This window comes from Strongylocentrotus purpuratus, unplaced genomic scaffold, assembly GCF_000002235.5.
Source record: "Strongylocentrotus purpuratus isolate Spur 01 unplaced genomic scaffold, Spur_5.0 spur5_scaffold_1, whole genome shotgun sequence".
Lineage (NCBI taxonomy): Eukaryota > Metazoa > Echinodermata > Echinoidea > Camarodonta > Strongylocentrotidae > Strongylocentrotus > Strongylocentrotus purpuratus.
Window position 1 is genome coordinate 16183083 of NW_022145594.1, and position 20009 is coordinate 16203091.

The window sequence follows — 20009 nt, forward strand, 5'->3', positions numbered from 1 at the left end:
AATAGATTCTATATTTTACAACAGAACAATTTGACTCATCAAAGCTTTTCCCATATCCATATATTTCAATTCTATGTAAAGGCCTACCAGATGATGTTAACATGACTACCCCCAAGAATCTACATGATGGTATACAAACCACTGTAAGCTGCAGAGCCGCCAATGGATAAACAAATGTGACGCATGATTCGTCTCTTGAAACTTCAATGAATGTAGATGATAGGTATGATGCTGGCAGCACCCTTACCCTCGTACCAAAAAGGTTTTATTATGGGAAACCCCTTCTCTGCCAGGCAGTTCAACCTACAACGCACATGATGCGGTCAGTGAATGATAGCAAGATACTAAACATATCGTGTGAGTATTAATTTTCATTTGAACTTTTGGTAAAGACAATATATTAAAAAGATCTCCTAAAGCTGCGTAGAATATTTGTCTTTCAAGTATTATCAAGACTCTTCGATTGTTTTTGTACCCTTATATTCTACACAATGTTTTCCTATATGTATGTAACATTCTGTAAATGCTTGTTACTACCTATGGCAGTTGCATATGGAAAAAAAATCAGTAAAGATAATAATCTATATGTCCATTTGTATATCTACGTTAATTCAAGTCCCATCACAAAAACCTAAATTGACCTACCAGTTCCTATCCTCATCTATACCTATCCTTCTATTTTATATCACGTCTTTTCAAAACGTATTCCGATATATTTATATTATCTAGATGGTCCAGTTGTGTCCGTTTCTTCTCGACGACTAACATCAGATAAAATACGTTCTGGGTTCGTATTGACATGTACCTCAGACGCCAATCCTTCTGCTTTTAACTTCCAATGGTTTTGTAATGGTACACAGTTGTCTAGCGACTACCTTCATATAACACTCTCCGAGACTAGAGCAGAAGGTGAAACACTGTCTTCCAGTGAAGTGGCGATTGGAAACCCCCGGTCCGAAGATCCATGTGATTACATCTGCATAGCTGTTTCAAGATACGGTTCCGGTAGTGCAACCTTTAACTACACGTGTTGTCGTAAGTAGAACTGTATTTATCATTATTTATTTAGTTTCATTAGTGTCTTGTCCATCTGACACTCTATGTTTATTGAATTACATGGTGCTGGCTTTCGAATAAAAACATTAAACTTATATCCATAAACCCCGTCTTCTATTACTCATTAAGGATTCAAGTTATTGAACTGAAGAAACCAGACCGTACCAATTTTGCATTTACGCTTTACCACTGATTAACCTTATAATGCAGTTGTTCCCTATTCACTTTCTTGGCTTATCGTCAACCAAAATCAAACGACATCTTTAACTCTCTTCGTTGCCTAGCAATCTGAATTCAACATCGGGTTACAACATAATTGGCATTATTAAGAGGTCAAAGTAAAATGCTACAACATTTCAATGGTTGACTGATAATATAATTTAATATTTTACTGTTTAAGGTGCTAGTTAGAGTAAGTTTTCGAAACCCCCTTGGCATTTAATGGACAATTCCAATAATGTCATTCAGAAAGATAAATTGCTTTCACTTCCGTAGCGCAAGAGAGAATTTTATATGCGTGTCAGTCACTGTTCCATTCATTCTGCCATTTAAAACCGATATTGCTTCCTCTTCAGTTTTTATCTGCAGATATTCTGGTAAGATGCACGTTGGTTCTTGACACAAACGTCCACGGTTTGAATATACAGGGAGAGACAATCCATTAATGACAATATGAATTATTGTCTTCGAATATTTTTCTTTCTTGCCTTTACCACTTCTAAAACGTATGAAATGAATGTGTCTACTCGTATTTGGAACCCACAAGTCCTCCCAGTCGTTGGAGAGAATATCACACTTGCCTGCATTTATACGCCACCATCCACGTCTCGGCTACTGTCTTGGCAGGATGAGAACGGCAATATACTGGCTATCGATAAATGTCAAGGAGTTGGATGCAGCAACGAGCTAAATGCTCCAGATGTATCAAAGTACAGTTTGAAGGCAGATTCTTCCAGCGGAAATCTAACTATTAGGGATTTAACATTGGATGACAGCGGCAGATACCAGTGCTTAGTAGGCACTTTTTCTGATGCAGCTTCCGATGCGATTGATCTGAAAGTGGTGCTATCAGGTAAAATGTTATGTTGTTAGGGAGTGGAGATTGTGCACATAGTGTGTGCGGGCAAGCACTGAATCCAATGACTGGAATAATAGTATATTTGTAAAGCGCTTAGAGACATTTGTATTAAGTGCTACATAAAAAATAAATATTATTATTATTATTTATTTATTATTTTCGGTATACGTATTCAAAGTTCAATTAAATGTGGTATAATGATAATAGGGTTAGATTTGTGTCACTGTACGAAGAGAGACATTATTTCCAAATATCCTAATGTCATTTGTGACTGATAATCATGCCACTGCAGAAACTGCTATTTTGCTATAATGATAATGGTTCAAGTGTGGTAAATTTGTGTCTCAGATGTCATAGTCTTTGGGAGATATCTCGCTTGATAATGTTATTCTAGGAATTAAAACGGTATGCATGTTTCTTTTCTTCCAGCCGAACCTAGATTGCTATCCATCACTGACGGCCGGACTGAGAATGGATACAAGAATGGAGAATCAGTGAGCATCACATCTGGGCGAACCCACAACCTAACATGTTCAGTCCAAGACGCTAGACCACCTGCAAAACTAGAATGGCACATTCCTGAAGAAGTGCAGGTTCAACTGAAAGATCAGTATAACGCTGTTCATGGTGACGCTTACACCTCTCGAAGAGTTGTTTCCGTAACTCCGTCCAGGGACGATGATGGAAAGGTTTTCCGCTGTGTGGCATCGCATCGAGAGCTGGATAATGAGCTTCAAATATTCATCCAATTAGATGTTCAAGGTGATTATCTTACTAATGATATCATCCCATGTTCGCTCGGTGTGTGTGTTCTACCTAATGGGTGAATATTCCTCCCGGGTGTCAGGATTTTCTTAAATGAATGAAACATTTAACATCTTCTAAATCGTTTCTCACTCTTCTGTATCTTTTACATTCGTGTAGGGAGTCACACGAACGTCACTAGATCCTATGATGCCTTCACCGATATTATACTGTTATTATATTGTTAGCGATATTTCACGTCAGTATTTCTCCTTTCAGTAGCCTACTCCGTATGAATATGTGGGTTCTTATTTTGTCTTCCTACTCAGTACCACCAAATGACCTCCAGCTTACCGCGTATGGATCCATAGCTATCAATGTAACAGAGACACGAAGTGTCAACGTATTTGAAGATTCTGCAACATCATTCACCTGCAATAGTGTAGGATCTCGTCCAAAAGCTGTTATATCATGGATCATTGGTTCGGACGACGACCTAGGAAGCACGACATCTACATCTACCACGAATGAGGCCGACCAAAGTCTACGTGACACGAAGTCCATTCTACAGTTGATTCCAAGGAGGAGGCATCACAATAAACTCCTTCGATGTGTGGCCCATGCTGGTATAAATCAAAGTCACACAGAAGTGAGGGTTATAGTGTTTGGTAAGTATTCGTACGTTGTATTTAATGTTATCTCATCTTCTCTAACTCACAAGAGCTGACGTAATGCGGACTTGGACATACTTTAAAACGTTTAGACATATATATGTACCTGATGTAAAACTATATAATTCGAATAACCGGGTTAACTCATACCACGGTTTGTCAATTCTGCGATAAGATATCTCTAAAGAGTGAAAATGTAGAAAAATATGTAGTGACAAACCTTTGGGACGGCTAAAGCAAATTCCTTTAGATATCAACCGATGTGTTCCTGTTGTCGGAATATTTGAGAGTCATTGGCCATTGTTGTTAAAACATATCATCAGGTTTAATTTCCTGTATCCTGTTTTAAGTCAATAATAAAAACAAATTGTGACATAAGAAATGCACTTTGATTTTCAAGGACCACCGGATTCTCCCTACCTAAGTGGAATGGAATGGTTGCAGGATGGAGTGTCATCAAACATGACTTGCACATCCAACAATGGCTACCCAGCACCAACCTTCCAGTGGTACCTTGGATCGAAGAACGTTACCAAAGATTCTAATACAGAGTCTTCGAGGAATATAGATCATCGACTGGATGCCATAAGCGTTTTAAATTTCACACCCACCGTAGACGAAGATGGTGAACTCCTTGTCTGTCAAGTTGTTCAACGAAACGCTTCATCCGTGAAGTCTTGGAGTGTCAGTGAGATTCTTCATGTTCTTTGAAGTCTGATCTATTTAAGCCAAAATCATTGATTGGGTAGATCTTATTACGAGGCAGGTATATTATGTTGCGTCACCGCCATAGAAACATTACTACCGTTCACATATTTTGTGTTAGCATCATGTGCAGCTGTGAGCCGGCGATTATATTTACTTTTCTATGATTATTTTGAACAGCCAAAGTACGCTTTTTGTTTTACAAACATCACCTGGCTTGATTGTATATCCTTTTACAAAATACTGTTTGTGTTTCAAGAACATTTATGAATTATACATGTTTGGTTCAGATTAATACCTAAGTATACCATATACATGTAGAAAGACCATTCTATGTTACGATAACAGTGCTGACATGCTGGTTTTACACAATATTGGTAACTATTAAAACATGTAATACTTACGCTAATAAGGAACACCATCTCAAATATTATTTCCCTGAGCCTCGCATTATTGTTCCCTGAACGTATTGTGTTCTTTCTAAATACAAACATGTAGATTCTCCTGCCATTGTGGACTACTCTGTTCGTCGGGTTTACATTGGTCACCACAATGTTGATGCCATGCTTACATGTATTTCAGAAAGCAGACCCCTAGCCTCAATAACCTGGTTCTTGAATGGCAAGGAACTCATCAATGGCACCCGCCATCACATTCACCACAGTCATCCACAAGAAGATACCTTAAGGTCGAGTATTCTGATTATTGTAAATATTTCGGCAGAAGACGATTGCAACTATACATGTTTGGCTGCTACAAGGCTTGGGAGCGACAGGGCAACAATAACATTTTCATATTCTGGTAAATCGTTCACTATCAGACCAAGGCGCATTTATTATTTAAAATTATTGTGTCCTATTGTTAAGATAACACATTGCCTGGTACAGTGCTGTACCAATTATAATCCAAGATAACAAATGAGAACAGTATCATACTGCTACGATTGTATAACCTAGGTATTGAGATGATAACCCAGTTACAGTAACTATCGGGAAATGTTACGGTAGATTACTTTGTCGACCTTGATGAAATATTAAACAAAATCCGAATGAAAATTGATATGGGGTTTCAGTCGGGTTGAATATTGTAAAACTGCCTAAAAAATGGGTGAACGTAAAGCGTAGTGTTAAGGGAAGGATTAAGTTTAGGTAAAGGGTTTGGCCCAGGATAAAAAAAAGAGGTGATCGGGTTGTCGCCGGAACATGTGACGTACAGTAGTCACTACGACAGTACGATATAAAATTATATCCAAATAAATTGTATTGCTTGGATACTTGCTGATTTTCGGGTAACAAATATGTTGTCTCTGTCATTGATACCATCTTTTAGAAATTTCCCCCAGGGATTCCAGATCCGCCTTATGAGTGCACCGTCGATCAAAACCAGACGACATCATCTACTCTCTTCGTTGCTTGGCAACCTGGAATCGATGATGGGTTTCAGCAAAATATCACTTTAGAGTATATTACTAGGGAAAATCATCATTAGAGGATATATATCTATATCGTGAAATACAATATATATGTAGTTAGTATTTTTAAACATAATTACTCTAACAAATAGCGTTATGCCTATACATTTAAAGATAAGGCTAATGAGTACAGGTTGCCTTGACCTAAATAGCACACTCTCTCGTTTGGATGTGGACATGATGATACACTCATTAATAGATTTTACTTAATTTATTCATTTAATTCATGGTATAATATAAATCGTTATTAGTAGTCAACGGCTGAATTATTCACATTTTACCAAGATATTTTTTAAAAATCCATAAAGTACAATTATGCAAATGGTAAAATTATACAAACAGGAGATGATAATCATGGTAGCTTGACCACCGAGGTTTATATAATTAACAAAAATAGTACAATTAATATCAGTCATAAAAGATAATTCGTAATTCAATGGAGAAGAGGTATTTTCGATTGTGATCAAATTTGTAAAGTATTTAACTCTCATCGTGCCACAGGGCTAATCCCCACTGTGCCAGGTTGTTTTGGAGATAATCTGATTAACGCGATGGTTCTATGAATGGCAAGTGCAAAACACACAGCACAGACCAACGAACATGAACAATAACTGCTATTACTAAAGCGCCCTTGCACGCACATGGCACTCAATAGGTAGCGTGCATGCAGCCTCATGGCAGGCTATGAGTTAAAATAAGTTCAAAAGATAATAACATTATAAGCAAAGTTCTGAGTATTTAAATGTGAAAAATATTGCACAACTATAACCCGTTTAAGTGGTCAATAAAGTAAGTAATTATATGCATGGCTTGAATAGTGTGAACGATTTTAATATTGTATTATAATTTAATCCTTTTTTTTATACTATGATCTAATTAATACTAAACAACTAAAAATGTGGCGACATAAACGCATTAAACCGAGGATAATTGGATATTGCCGGTAGACATATTTCTTTCCCTAAGTTTATTGCCGAAAGATTTATAATATAATCAATTAAACCGATAACTAAATAACTTGAACAATCAAAAGGTGGTATCGTTGTCTCGTCCTCACAATCAACTATCCCATTAAAGGAGTTGTTACATATGTAAACGTTGTATCATCCGCTCAATCTGACTTGCGTAAATATAACAAATAAGCACTTTTCCATGAAAAGTGAAGTTTTCTAAAATGTGCGTTTCTTTCCAGCATTGGGGTACCCGGAAGTCACTCGGGTAACATTTCATAAAGTATAATATAAAAAGACCATGTGCAAATTGTTTGTACTTTTGTCGGAAAAATATATTTATCCAGCCCAATGTCGTCTTTTTTTGCGTTGGAGAAGAGCAAATAGCGAGTTTCAATCACACTTTGGCCGCTCTTGCAGGCTCTCACTCGTTTCACTGTGGACAAACGACTTTGGGGCCAGCGGTTAATGAAGATACTAATAGTTAGCTTTCTTCTGGTATTAAACTTGTTTTGATTGATTGTATAATTTTGTCGGAATAAAGGAAACAAAAAGGCTTGATCAATAACTTATCAGCGTGTGAATTGACCTTTTAACCTTGAATTCCCTGATGCAAGCGCACATAAACAGGTTCTAATAACGTCATCTTCGCTAAATCGATGTCTTTTATCGTAAAATGCTACACTTTCACAATGTTTATACACCTTTTTTTTAATTATTAGTAAGATATGACATATTTTGTCTGATATAACTGAAGTTTAGGGTTTTATTTAACGAGTACTTTTAAAATAAGAGCCATTTTACTGTTTTTATTTACTGGATCGTACCATAAAAGTCGCAGGGTAGAAAGATGAATTTTCCAACCGCCCCAAATTTAATTTTAGTTCCGACATTCTGTTAAACGGGTTCGTGTTTTTGAGAATCCACTGCTTTCTGCTCCACAAAACTCGTTTATCAACTAAATTATTCAAATTTATGGATGCTTCCTTCCCAGGTGTTTGTGTTCTTGAAGCATTTTATTCACCTGCTATACTTCTTTGTACTCCAATTGCCAGAACGCAAATTACATTTTGGTTTTAAAGTTTCATGCGGAGTCGTTTATCAAATATATGTATTCAAATTTATAAATGCTTCCTTCCCAGGTGTTTGGGGTGTTAATGCATTTCATTCACCTGTTATTATTCTTTGTACTCAAATTGTAAGAATACAAAATGTATTTAGTTTTTATAGTTTCATTCAATAGGTAAGTCAATAAAAGAGTTTGTTCTGCACAATACAAACAATGTGTGTCCCTATTGTACAATGTAATGTGTCCCCTCATTGTGTAATAGTTAATTTACCCATTCACATAATGGAACTACCTGCCCGATGAAGCCAGTAGCTCGTGACCTCTGAGCACTCAACACCGTGTGGGAGTCAGTTTGTGGTCAACTTCTTTTTATGAGACAAATCCAAGCAAATATGTTTTTTTTTTCCATTTTACTTTAATTGTGCATTCCCGAGTCAAATGAGGTAGGGGAGAGGACTTATTTATAGGGGCTCCGTTTTGCAAAAAAAAAAGGAATAGGTTTGGACATTTTGCAATGATGAGAATATGAAAATGATCGCTTCTCCCATCTTGCAAAGAGTGTGCACAGTCCTAATTATTAGGTTAGTGTTCGTTAGTAATAATAAGTTGGAAACTATGAAGGGTGATAAATTAAGGGAGACTAAAGAAAGACGGTTAAGAGGGAGAGGGAGACAAATAGAGATAAATAGAGAGACATATATATATATATATAAAGAGAGAGAGAGAGAGAGAGAGAGAGAGAGAGGGAGAGAGAGAGACAGAGGGGGAGAAAGGGGAGAAGAATTGAGTACGTGGGTATTAAAAGAGACATGAATCCGCTAGGTGTCCTAGAAAAGTGTACAAGTAGGATACAAAGAGACGGAACAATGGGCAAGGGGTAGAAATAGACAGGGGAAGAGAAGGAGGATGGGATTGAGAGAAAAAACAAAGATAGAGAGAGAGAAAGAAGGTGAGAATAAGAGATCATTTATATCTTCGCATGAGTATATACATAGTAATCTTGTACGCGATAATGTGTCCGGATAGCATCAACATCAACAAAGTTCCTTTACAAATATTGTATTGGTGGTGCTAGTGTCTATTCGGCATTCAATTGATTTTCTTGTTTCAAACCTAAGTCCTGACATAAATCTGGTAGGTGGGTGTTTTGATGTGCTCTCGGGATCATTCTTGCGAGCCAATCGAAAGGCATTACCAGTCTATCTAAGAGTCTATCTAAACAGTTTATCAGACAGCATCACAATAGTCGAATAGTGGCATTGCGAGGGAGGTACATAGTAACTTTACCACCGAACTTGGAATTCGTTGGAGAGCTTCGAATAAAACCAATTTCTTTGAGTTTTGCTTTGCCATGACGTAAACATGGCACCTATATGACATGTGTTCGGCTAAAAAGACAACTAAGTATTAACACAAAAACATGGAGTGACTGAAAGACGATTAGATTTGGTATTATATGCACCATATACTAATTGCTACAATTACATCAGAATCCTATGGAAAACTTTTAAAATTACTTTTATCTTGATTTTCCAATTTGAAGTGATTTTGTCACAATGTCTAAAGAGAAAGAGCGCCCTTCTTGTTTAATCATTTACAGCGCGCATAATGTCATTTTAAATCGATGGTTTAGTGAAGGTTGTGAAACTCAATCGGTGTCAGGACAAACATGATATTTGTTTCACTCCTAACGCTATAAATCATCAACAATTCCTCCAAAGTATGTCTATTAGTTCAAATGCATTGCTTTCATAATCATCGATAGTGTGTGTTGTAAGCTCGTCAAATAAAATTTCGAATAGCAAGACTCGATTGCAGAATGTTGAAGGCGATTTGTGCTAAAGCTTTACTTTTTCTCTCTGTTATCATCTCGAAATCTGGTAAGTTTAATTTCATGTTAAATTTATAAAAGTCGTTCGTACTAAGCCCGGGTGAAGAATTGGGGAAATGTAACAACGTAAAAATTATATTTATTCAATAGACGTTGCATGCATGTTTTCGAAATGCTGTCTATCTCATAATAATCCACTTACATTTTTACTCTCTGCATTTCATGATGGAAGTATATAGATAATAACATTATCAAATCAGTATGATTGTATGGCAGTTCCGACATTGGCAACAAACATGGTTATAAAGCCAAACTATCGAAATCATTTTACAAGCTCAGATCTATGAGGTGCATCTCATTTATACTTAGGCAATGCTTGGCATGGCAGACACGTATTTAGAAGTATTCGGGACAATTGATTAATATACTGGAAAGTTGGTCCATCGTCATCCATGGCTAATGTGTTTGCCTGAAAAATTATTTGAACAAAGTTACAAGGGTAGGGTACACCTCTAATCCATTAGTGAATAACAATTGAAAGAAAGAAAAACAAAAGCAAGATGAAAGAGAAAAAGAAAGAGGTAAAGGGAAGAAGGACAAGAAAAATAAGACGCCTAGAACCCCCCTCCTTATAAATCAGTAGTCCTCCCCCATGGGTCCAGTACCTCTTAAGTGAGTTGGGCTCACTCGACGCCACTGTATTTGTTACATGCTTTATTCAATAACCTGGGTTTCTTTCATTTCACTTTAGCCCATACAGGATACCATGCATTTCAAGTTTCGATTCAAACAGGTAACTCTCTACCAATCATCGGGAAAGATTTTACACTTGTCTGTACCTTTATGCCGCAAACCAGGAACCGACTTGTCATTTGGGAAGGGAGTGGTTATCTTAATACGCTGGCCTCTCACGACTGTCAGGAACATCTTTCTTGTATGTTGACTGTTATCGACCAAAGGAAATTCAGCTTGTTAGCAGACTATTACAGTGTGACTCTAACAATAAAACAACTTGAACAAAATGATGAAGACAATTACAAATGCACTGTAAGCGATACGGTTGGGTCAGCGAATCTAGGATCATCTAGCATGCGAGTAACTCCATTAATACCAGGTATACTATTCATAAAAACAAACTACAAAGCACCAGTAAACGATACCGTATTCATTCATACATAACACTGTGGCAAACAGTACAAAGAGGGTCTTCAAGTATTACATTCTACACAAAATTGGCGTGTTCAAAACTTGATATATTCTGCAAATAGTTCGATAAAACAATCACCTATATTGATTTGAAAATGTATCTAAACATTCGGCTACAAAGTAACTTACACGTCGACACCAACAAAGTGATAGTGAAATGAATAATTCAATGATATGTGATATTCCAATATCTTTTTGTTGAAGTTGTAATCTTTGAAAGCTTGTGATAACAGTCAATAGTAATTACATCCCAAGGGTTTAGACTATCAGATAGAGCGAGTTATATTGGAGTTGGGGTTTTAATCATAGATATTCCCTCTTGTGTCGCTAGCCCCACCCAGTTGGTTCATTATCACTAGTGTAAGATCGAGCAGCTACCTGAGCAACACCAGTGTTACGGTATCAGCTGAACAGCCGTACGACATCACATGTGAAGCATACGGAGCAAGACCTCCATCGTTACTGGAATGGCGTATACCAGATGATGTAACCGTTGTTCGTCAAGATCAATCTGATGTCGTACGAGGCAAAAGCTATGTCTCTCAGAACACTGTTACAATCACACCATCTAGGAATGAACAAGGAAAGAATCTCGGCTGCGTAGCGTCACATCCAAAACTACACAATGATCTTCAACGCTCAGTTCAACTGAATGTTCAGGGTAAGTAAATGTGTTTAGGTAGCATGTCTTCCATGTAGTTATGTGGTGTATTGTGTTGTATTTCTATTTATGTACTAAAAATCGAGCAGTTTCTGGGCCGAAATATCAAAAAATGTTTAGATATGTTTATTCACGAGATTCATATTTTTTTCTACAAGTATTTTATTTCCATCCATATGTACAAACGTATTAAATATATATCCTAAAAACAATATCTAGCGTTTCTTACATGCTTTCTTCCCAATTTCTCTTTATTAAGTTATTCCCTCTAGCCTGTTGCTTTTTCTATCTGGAGAAAGCGAGAAAAATGGACAAGGGTCAACCACCATTTACGTTTATGAAGATTCATTGACTTCAATCACTTGTAAAAGTATAGGATCTCTACCAGCAGCTGAACTATCATGGAGACTTGACGACAACAAAAGTCTTCCCAGTAACATAAGTCATTCGAATTATCGCAGTGCTGTAGATCAAAGTTTGTTCGACACCGAAAGTACCATCGAGATGTGCCCAAAAAGGAAACACCACGGGATTTACCTTTGGTGCTATGCATCTGTGGGAGATTTTCTTGATCTACGGGTAGCTAAACTGATGGTTTATAGTGAGTTCAGGTTCTTTAATATACCGGTATGCCATTACTGAAAGTCCCATACATCACTTATAATTAAAAAGAGGTGACTGTTTTATTTATTAATATATACCCGATTTTAACGAAATTATCATTATAATTATAACTAAATTCGCATCTCCTTGGACTGGGAGGGGAAATAAGGATTGTTTGTCAGCATGACCCTCGTGTCTTTTCTCACCACTGTATAACGTAATATCATATTTAAGAGTTTATATATCTAACCAAATGAAAATTTGAGCCATCAAGGTTTTACCCATAACCAAATATTTCATTTCTATAAAAAGAGGTGACTGTTTTATTTATTAATATATACCCGATTTTAACGAAATTATCATTATAGTTATAACTAAATTCGCATCTCCTTGGACTGGGAGAGGAAATAAGGATTGTTTGTCAGCATGACCCTCGTGTATTTTCTCCTCGCTGTATAACTTAATATTATATTTAAGAGTTTATATATCTAACCAAATGAAAATTTGAGCCATCAAGGTTTTATCCATAACCAAATATTTCATTTCTATATAAAGGCCACCCCGATTGTGTTAACATAACGAAACCAGAGGACCTACAAGATGGTATAAAAAACAATGCAAGCTGCAGAGCTGACAATGGATACCCTGCTCCGCTCATCCATTGGTACATCGGAACTAGAAATGTGACACATGATTCGTCTCTTAAGACTTCAATGAATGTAGATGATCGGTATGATGTTGAAAGCACCCTTACCCTCATACCAAAGAGGTTTGACCATGGGAAGCATCTTCTCTGTCAGGCTGTTTATCCCACAAGACCCTCCATGCGGTCAATGAATGATAGCATGGTCCTGAACATATCATGTGAGTATTAAGTTCTAAGTGAAAGAAATTGGTAAGGAAATTGTATTATCGCGTAGGATATTGGTCTGTGTACGTGTTCATCAACTATCCTCAAGTTTTTTTCAATTCTGTTTTTTTCCTTTTACTTCAACACACTTTTGTTTCTACGTTTTCCTATCTGACATCAGAATATATATGGATAACGATCAGTCAAAGTAACTGGCTATAATGTCAATAACTCTCTTTTTTCCTGTAAACATTGGCAAGTGTAATTCAGTCCGCTGCTAATAACTTTGATTTAAGTCCAATTCACACCCTTATCTCTCGTTCTATTTTCAATATTTTTCTTCAATCTAGATTATCCAGTTGTGTTCGTTTCTTCCCGACGGCTTACATCAAATAAAGAACGTACTGGGTTCGTGTTGACATGTACCTCAGACGCCAATCCTCGTGCTTTTATCTTCCAATGGCTCTGTAACGGCATACAGTTTCATAATGGCACTCGTAACGAGACTTTCCCCGGAGGTAAAATGCTGACTTCCAGTTTAGTGGCGATTCGAAACCATCTGTTCGGAGATCCATGTGACTACGAATGCATTGCTCTTTCAAGTTTTGGCTCCGGTAGGACAGTCTTTAACTCAAGTTTTTTTCGTAAGTAGAACTGTTCTTATTTTATTTATTCATTTTCATTGTATCTTTAGGCCCACTTGTGTCTTGCCGAGCTGATTCTCTATGTTCATTTAATTAAATGGTGCTCGCTTCCAAATAAATATCAAGAAAAACATTCAACTTATATCTATGAAACTAAAACCGTATTTTAATATCCTTAATAATTCAATTCATTGACCAGAAGAAACCAGACCCTACCAACTTTGTATTAACACTTTACCACTCATTAACCTTAAAATGCAGTTATTCCCGATTCACCTTCTTTGGTTACCGTCGACCAACACCAAACGACATCTTCAACTCTCTTCGTTGTCTTGCAATCTGGATTTAATATCAGAATACGACACGATTTGCATTATTAAGGTTCAAAGTTTTCAAAACCCCCTTTTCATTTAAAATGGACCATTCCACTTATGTCCTTCAGATAGATGAATTGTTTTCACTTTCGTAGCGCAAGAGAGAAGTGAATAATCATACCAGCCACTTGTCTATGTGTCTACTCACTCAGTCATTGCTAACCGTTAGTGCACAACGTTCATTTTTTAATTCTCCAGATATTCTGTTAGGTTGCTAGATCGTTCATGCAACGCACCTCAAATGTTGAAATATCCAAAGAAATGAGACATAACAGCAATATGGACGAATATTTTTATATATTTCTCTACCTCACCTTCATCGTTTCTAACACAAATGAGATTAGCGTGTCTACTAGTATTCATAATTTAGATATTCTCCCAGTCGTTGGTGAGAATATAACACTTGCCTGCATCGTCACCACTCCATTGACATATCGCCAACTGTCTTGGATTGACTGGAATAACAAAATCCTAGCTACTTGTCAAGGAATGGGATGCAGAAACGAGCGAAATGTCACAGATATGTTTAAGTACAGTGTGAGGGCAGATTCTTCCAGTGGAAATCTAACTGTTAGGAATTTAACAGTGGATGACAGCGGAAGATATCGGTGCCTAATTTTCACATCTTCTGATTCATTTACAAGTGGAAATGAACTGACGGTACTGTTATCAAGTAATGTATTCTAAGATTATTCTAGATGGCTTAATCTAGTCATGATGTATGCAAAATTGCAATATATATGATTTATTACTATTTCAAAATCAATAAAACATCCGATTTAAAAAAAATAGTAATGTCAGGTGTAGCATCATCAATAATTTGTACTTTAATTGAGTTTTATCCTTGGCTGAAAATAATACAAACCATGGTATTTTACAAATAGTATTGATTTTGTGATATTTTTTGTTTGTTTATACACAAATTTGTCTTAGAATTTGGTAAACGAAACATATATGCTAGTGTCAATTATTTATAAATATCTACGTTTTGCTTCATTTCCAGCCACACCTAGCTTCCTATCCATCACCGATGATAAGTCTGAGGATGGATACAAGAATGGATCATCCGTGAGCATCATATCTGGGCGAACCCACAACCTAACATGTTCAGTCCGAGACGCTAAACCACCTGCAAAACTGAAGTGGCTGATTCCTGAAGAAGTGCAGGCTCGCCTGGAAGATCAGTATAACGCTGTATATGGTGACGCATACACCTCTCGGAGAGTTGTTTCTGTAACACCGTGCAGGGACGATGATGGAAAGATTTTTCGGTGTCTGGCCTCGCATCGGGAGCTTTATAATGAACTTCAAATGTTCATCCACTTAGATGTTCAAGGTGATTATTTAACAAATGATACCATCCCATGGTTTATCGATGTGTGTGTGTGTGTGTGTGTGTGTGTGTGCTCTGCCCAACTGAATATGTTTCTAAATTTAAGGATTGTCTAAAATTGATTAAACATTCAGCATCTTCCAAAACACCTTTTACTCTTCTGTATTTCTACATTCTGGTACGGAATCATAACATCGTCACGTCATGATGCTTTTACCACTTAAATATTATTGGCATATTGTTAGCAATAGTTCACCTCTGTATCGCTCCTTTCAGTACATGACTTCGTACGCACATTGAGGTTTCTTACTCTCCCCACTCAGTACCGCCAAGTGACCTCCGGCTTACCGCCTACGTGTCCATAGCCACCAGTCCAACAGAGACAAACAGTGTCATAGTCTTTGAACACTCGGCAACATCATTCACCTGCAAGAGTGTAGGATCTCGCCCTTCAGCTGTTATATCATGGATTATTGGTTCGGACGACGACCTAGGAAGCATGACATATACATCCACCAACAATCTGGCCGACCCAGGTTTACGTGACACAACATCTAATCTACAGTTAATTCCAAAGAGGAGGCATCACAATCAATTTCTCAGATGTGTGGCCGATATTGGTATGAACCAACTTCAAACAGAAGTGCGGGTTATCGTCCATGGTGAGTATTCGTAAGTGGTATTAACAATCCTCTCTAATTTACATAAAAGAAAACCAAATGCAGTCTGTGACATACTGCGACACACTTGGACATTGGTTTATATCACATGTGCAACTTAACATTTTGAATATAGGGGCGACTCATAACATACTTTGACTTTTCTGCAGCAAGTTAATTTTAATGAAGTGAACATTGTGGAAAGCCTTTAGTAACAAACTTTGGTGACAGCTCAAGCAAATTCTTAAGATATCAAACGATTTTTATTTCTTGTCAAAAACTTGAGTTACATAGGTACTTGCTTTATATATCTTCGTCAGGTTTTAGTTATTGTAAAGCTGTATATGTGATAAGTTACTTGGACTTATAATCTAAAATATGGCATATGAAATATATCTTGACTTCCAAGGACCACCCGATCCTCCTTACCTTGTTGGAACAAAAACATTGCAGGAAGGAGTGTCATCAAATGTGACTTGCACGTCGGACAACGGCTATCCAGCATCTACTTTTCAATGGTACCTTGGATCAAAGAACGTCACCAAAGAGTCTAATATACAGTCTTCGAGGAATCGAATTCATCGAGTGGATGCTACAAGTGTTTTTTATTTCACTCCCACGGTAGACGATCATGGAAAACTCCTTGTCTGTCAAGTTTTTCAAGCAAACGCTGCATCCATGAAATCTTTGAATGTCAGTGAGGTTCTGCATGTTCTATGTAAGTCTGATTTATGTTAGCCTTACCCATTCATCGTGTAGATCTTACCACGAGACATGTATATAACGTTTCCTCACCGCTAACAAATTATTACCATTTGCGTTACTTGGTAAGCTGACAATATCCATTGTCCATGTTTATATTGAACAGACGATGGTACGTTATTTGTTTCACCAAACAATCAGCTGGTTTATTCGTACAAATAACTGTTTGTGATGCAGTAACATTTCTGAACCCTCTAAATCTTTATTGAAACATCAAGATTGGTAAAGATTAATATTGAAGGATAACATAGACCTGCAGAAAGACCGTTCTATTTCAGTCTCATGGTTCTTATATGTTAGCTTGACAACAAATAATTTTTTCCTGAGCCTCGCTTGATTGTAACCTGAACGTATGTTCTTCTTCCTAAATACATACATGTAGATTCTCCTGTCATTGTGGATTACTCTGTTCGTCGGGTTTCCAGTGGTCAAAAGAGCGTTGATGCCATTCTCACATGCACATCAGATAGCAGACCCCTGGCCTCAATAACCTGGTTTTCTAATGGCGCGGAGATCAACAACAGCAACCGCCATCAGATTCACCACAGTCTTCTTCAAGAAGATACCTTGAGGTCGAGTAATTTGGATATTTCTAATATTTCGGCAGAAGACGATGGCAACTATACGTGTTCGGCTGAGACAAGGCTTGGGAACGACAGCGCAACTATAACCTTGTCATATTCTGGTAAATCTCTTACTATCAGACCGATGCGCATTTATGTATTATATGATCATGTCATATTGTTGAGATGACACATTGCCTGGTCCAGTGCTGTGCTATTGATAATCCCAGATGACAAATAAGAACAGAATCATACTGTTATGATTATAATTATAACCCAGGTTATGAGATGATAACCCAGTAACTATTGGGCAATGTGAAACTTGTCTTTAGTGCGGTAGATTACTGTGTCGACTTTTAGAAACAGTTGATGGTTGAAGGGTTGATTACATGTCCGACAATGTTCTGGTGAAAATTTATTTGAGTATTACTTTGCCGATGGTACCCTGTGAAGGTACTGCCTGTAAGTTTGGTTAATCTTAAGTGAAGGGTTATGATTAGGGTTAAGTTTAGGTATAGGGTTTGACCTAGGTTTAAAATTTAGAGTTCTGTTGGTATACGAAGTGATCGCGTTGTCGCCAGAACATTTGACGTACAGCCGTCAGCCCGTCACTACAACAATACAATATGATATTATATTCAAATTAATTATATTGGTTTGATAGTTGTTGATTTGGGGGAACTTCATATATAGAAGAGTTCTTCCTTAGAACATGTAATGTGTACCGTATTTAAACAAAATCTTCCAGGGAGTCCGGATCCACCGTATTGGTTCATCGTCGATCTAAACCAGACGACATCATCTACTCTCTTCGTAGCTTGGCAACCTAGAATCTGTTTGTTTTCTGCAATATTTCCCTTTACATTATAATACGAGGGTTTCGGTATTGATCCTGATTTTACACGTTTCCTTGAGATTTGCTAAATATCTCACATGTTTTTCATGAAAGACGTTATAGTTGTAACCAACGAATTTTATTCGTGTATTGTAATGTATTGTATGTATGTGTTATGTTTTTGTATGAAGCAATGAAAATAAGTTGACGATTTCTACATTTGTAATGCTTCCCCTTTGTTGGTACTGTAAATCTATACATGTTTATGGTTAGGCCTAAGTACTATATAGACCGTGTGTTACATGCCTAATACAGGACTTGAGTGTACTGAATTCAATTCAATTTTATTTTATTCAAGTCCATTTAAAAAAAGTTCATTGAAAAACAGTGTACATTGACAACATATTTACATGTAGGATTCACAGTATACATTGAACTTTAAACATACAATTAAAAAGAGAAGTAAAGACAAGAGTAAGAAATCAAGGAAATAGATAATGAACATGAAATGGAAATTGCCAAAGAACCAAATAAAGGTTCTGTCGAGGCAATTCCCAGCTTATTAAAATACCGAAATTTGTACTGATAAAGAATTAGAAAAGCATAGTGACATTACGGCAAAAGAGTTTAAAAGTTATGGAAGTTTAAAAGTTAGGATGGATTAATTATTTTGTAGAGTTTGTGAATAAAAAAAACCTTAAGTTTTGATTTAAGAGAATGAAGAAACGAAATTGATTTAATATAATGGGGAAGAGAGTTCCATGTTAACGGTCCTTTTGATTTGAAAGAAAGAGATGATGCTGTATTTTTAGATTTGTCTACATAGTAATTTTCCGGATTTCTGGTATTATAATTATGCATATCTGTTTAACATTTAATAATAGAGACAAGATTATATGGCATTGTGTTATGCTTATGTTTAAATACCATGGGCCTTGTTTAGTTTTTTTTTAAAGGGTTTACGTTACCCTATATGACATTTGTTACGATCTTTAGTGTTTAATGACAACTTAACATTGTCGCTGTAAATATGTATGAGAATTACAAAACAGAAATATGATTACTTATCGAGGAAAAACGTAAATAAATCTCGTTACTTCTATATCGTTAAAGAACGATATACATATATTTTTGTATATTTATATCTAATCTTTTTGAAGTAACAATTGAAAAAAAGTTTCATGCCGATACATTGAAAGATAAATGAATACGGCTCAACTTAAACCAAATAGCAAACTCTGTCGTTTGGATGCGGACAGGGTGATTCACTCATTAATATATTGTACTTTATTTATTTATGTATGTATACATGGCATAATACAAAACGTGGTTAGCTGTCATTGGCTTGATTGTTTAAATATTTATAACAAATACATTTTGAAAGTACACAGAAGGCAAAAATGAAAATAACGTACCAAATGATAATAAGCCTGCAAAGACCACTGTGGTTTAAATATTTTAAAAACAAATATAACAAACAATATAAGTAGACAAAAACATATTTCATAATTCCATGGAGAAAAGTAATTGCATTTATAATCGATAAATTAGTTGCATCATTCCTATCATTCTTTCCACCCTCTTCTTCCCTTGCTCCCCCCCCCCCCCCCCCCTCTTTCTCTCCCCTCCCCGTCTAGCACGTGGGATGTTTGTATTTATTTCAATCATTTAATAACGAATAGTTCAAATTTAAATTATTTTGAATGAGGTGAACATGGAATATAATTACAATTAATAATAATGATTGATTGTAGAATATAAAAACATATTGCAAAGTTGTAATCCTTAAAGTGGTCAGTAAACAATCTCATTTTATGCAGGGCTTGGATGGAGTGAAAAAAAATGTATATATTGTGTTATTATCTAAGACTGTACAGTTTGTATATTAATGTAATGAACAATAAGTTAGTTAGAAAATATGGCGAAATCAACGCATTAAACCGA

At 36.4% G+C, this 20009-nt stretch overlaps 1 protein-coding gene across 1 annotated transcript; it reads left to right on the plus strand.

Annotated features, from left to right (window-relative positions):
- Positions 1–1788: 1788 nt before the first annotated feature.
- LOC105447179 (synaptogenesis protein syg-2-like) lies at positions 1789–18060 on the plus strand. The gene is made up of 10 exons (XM_011684930.2): positions 1789–2128; positions 2564–2896; positions 3208–3546; positions 3950–4174; positions 4753–4942; positions 11123–11442; positions 14917–15114; positions 15570–15918; positions 17093–17239; positions 17979–18060. The coding sequence occupies exons 1-10, from the start codon at positions 1789–1791 to the stop codon at positions 18058–18060; spliced, it is 2523 nt and encodes an 840-aa protein (XP_011683232.2).
- Positions 18061–20009: the final 1949 nt, after the last annotated feature.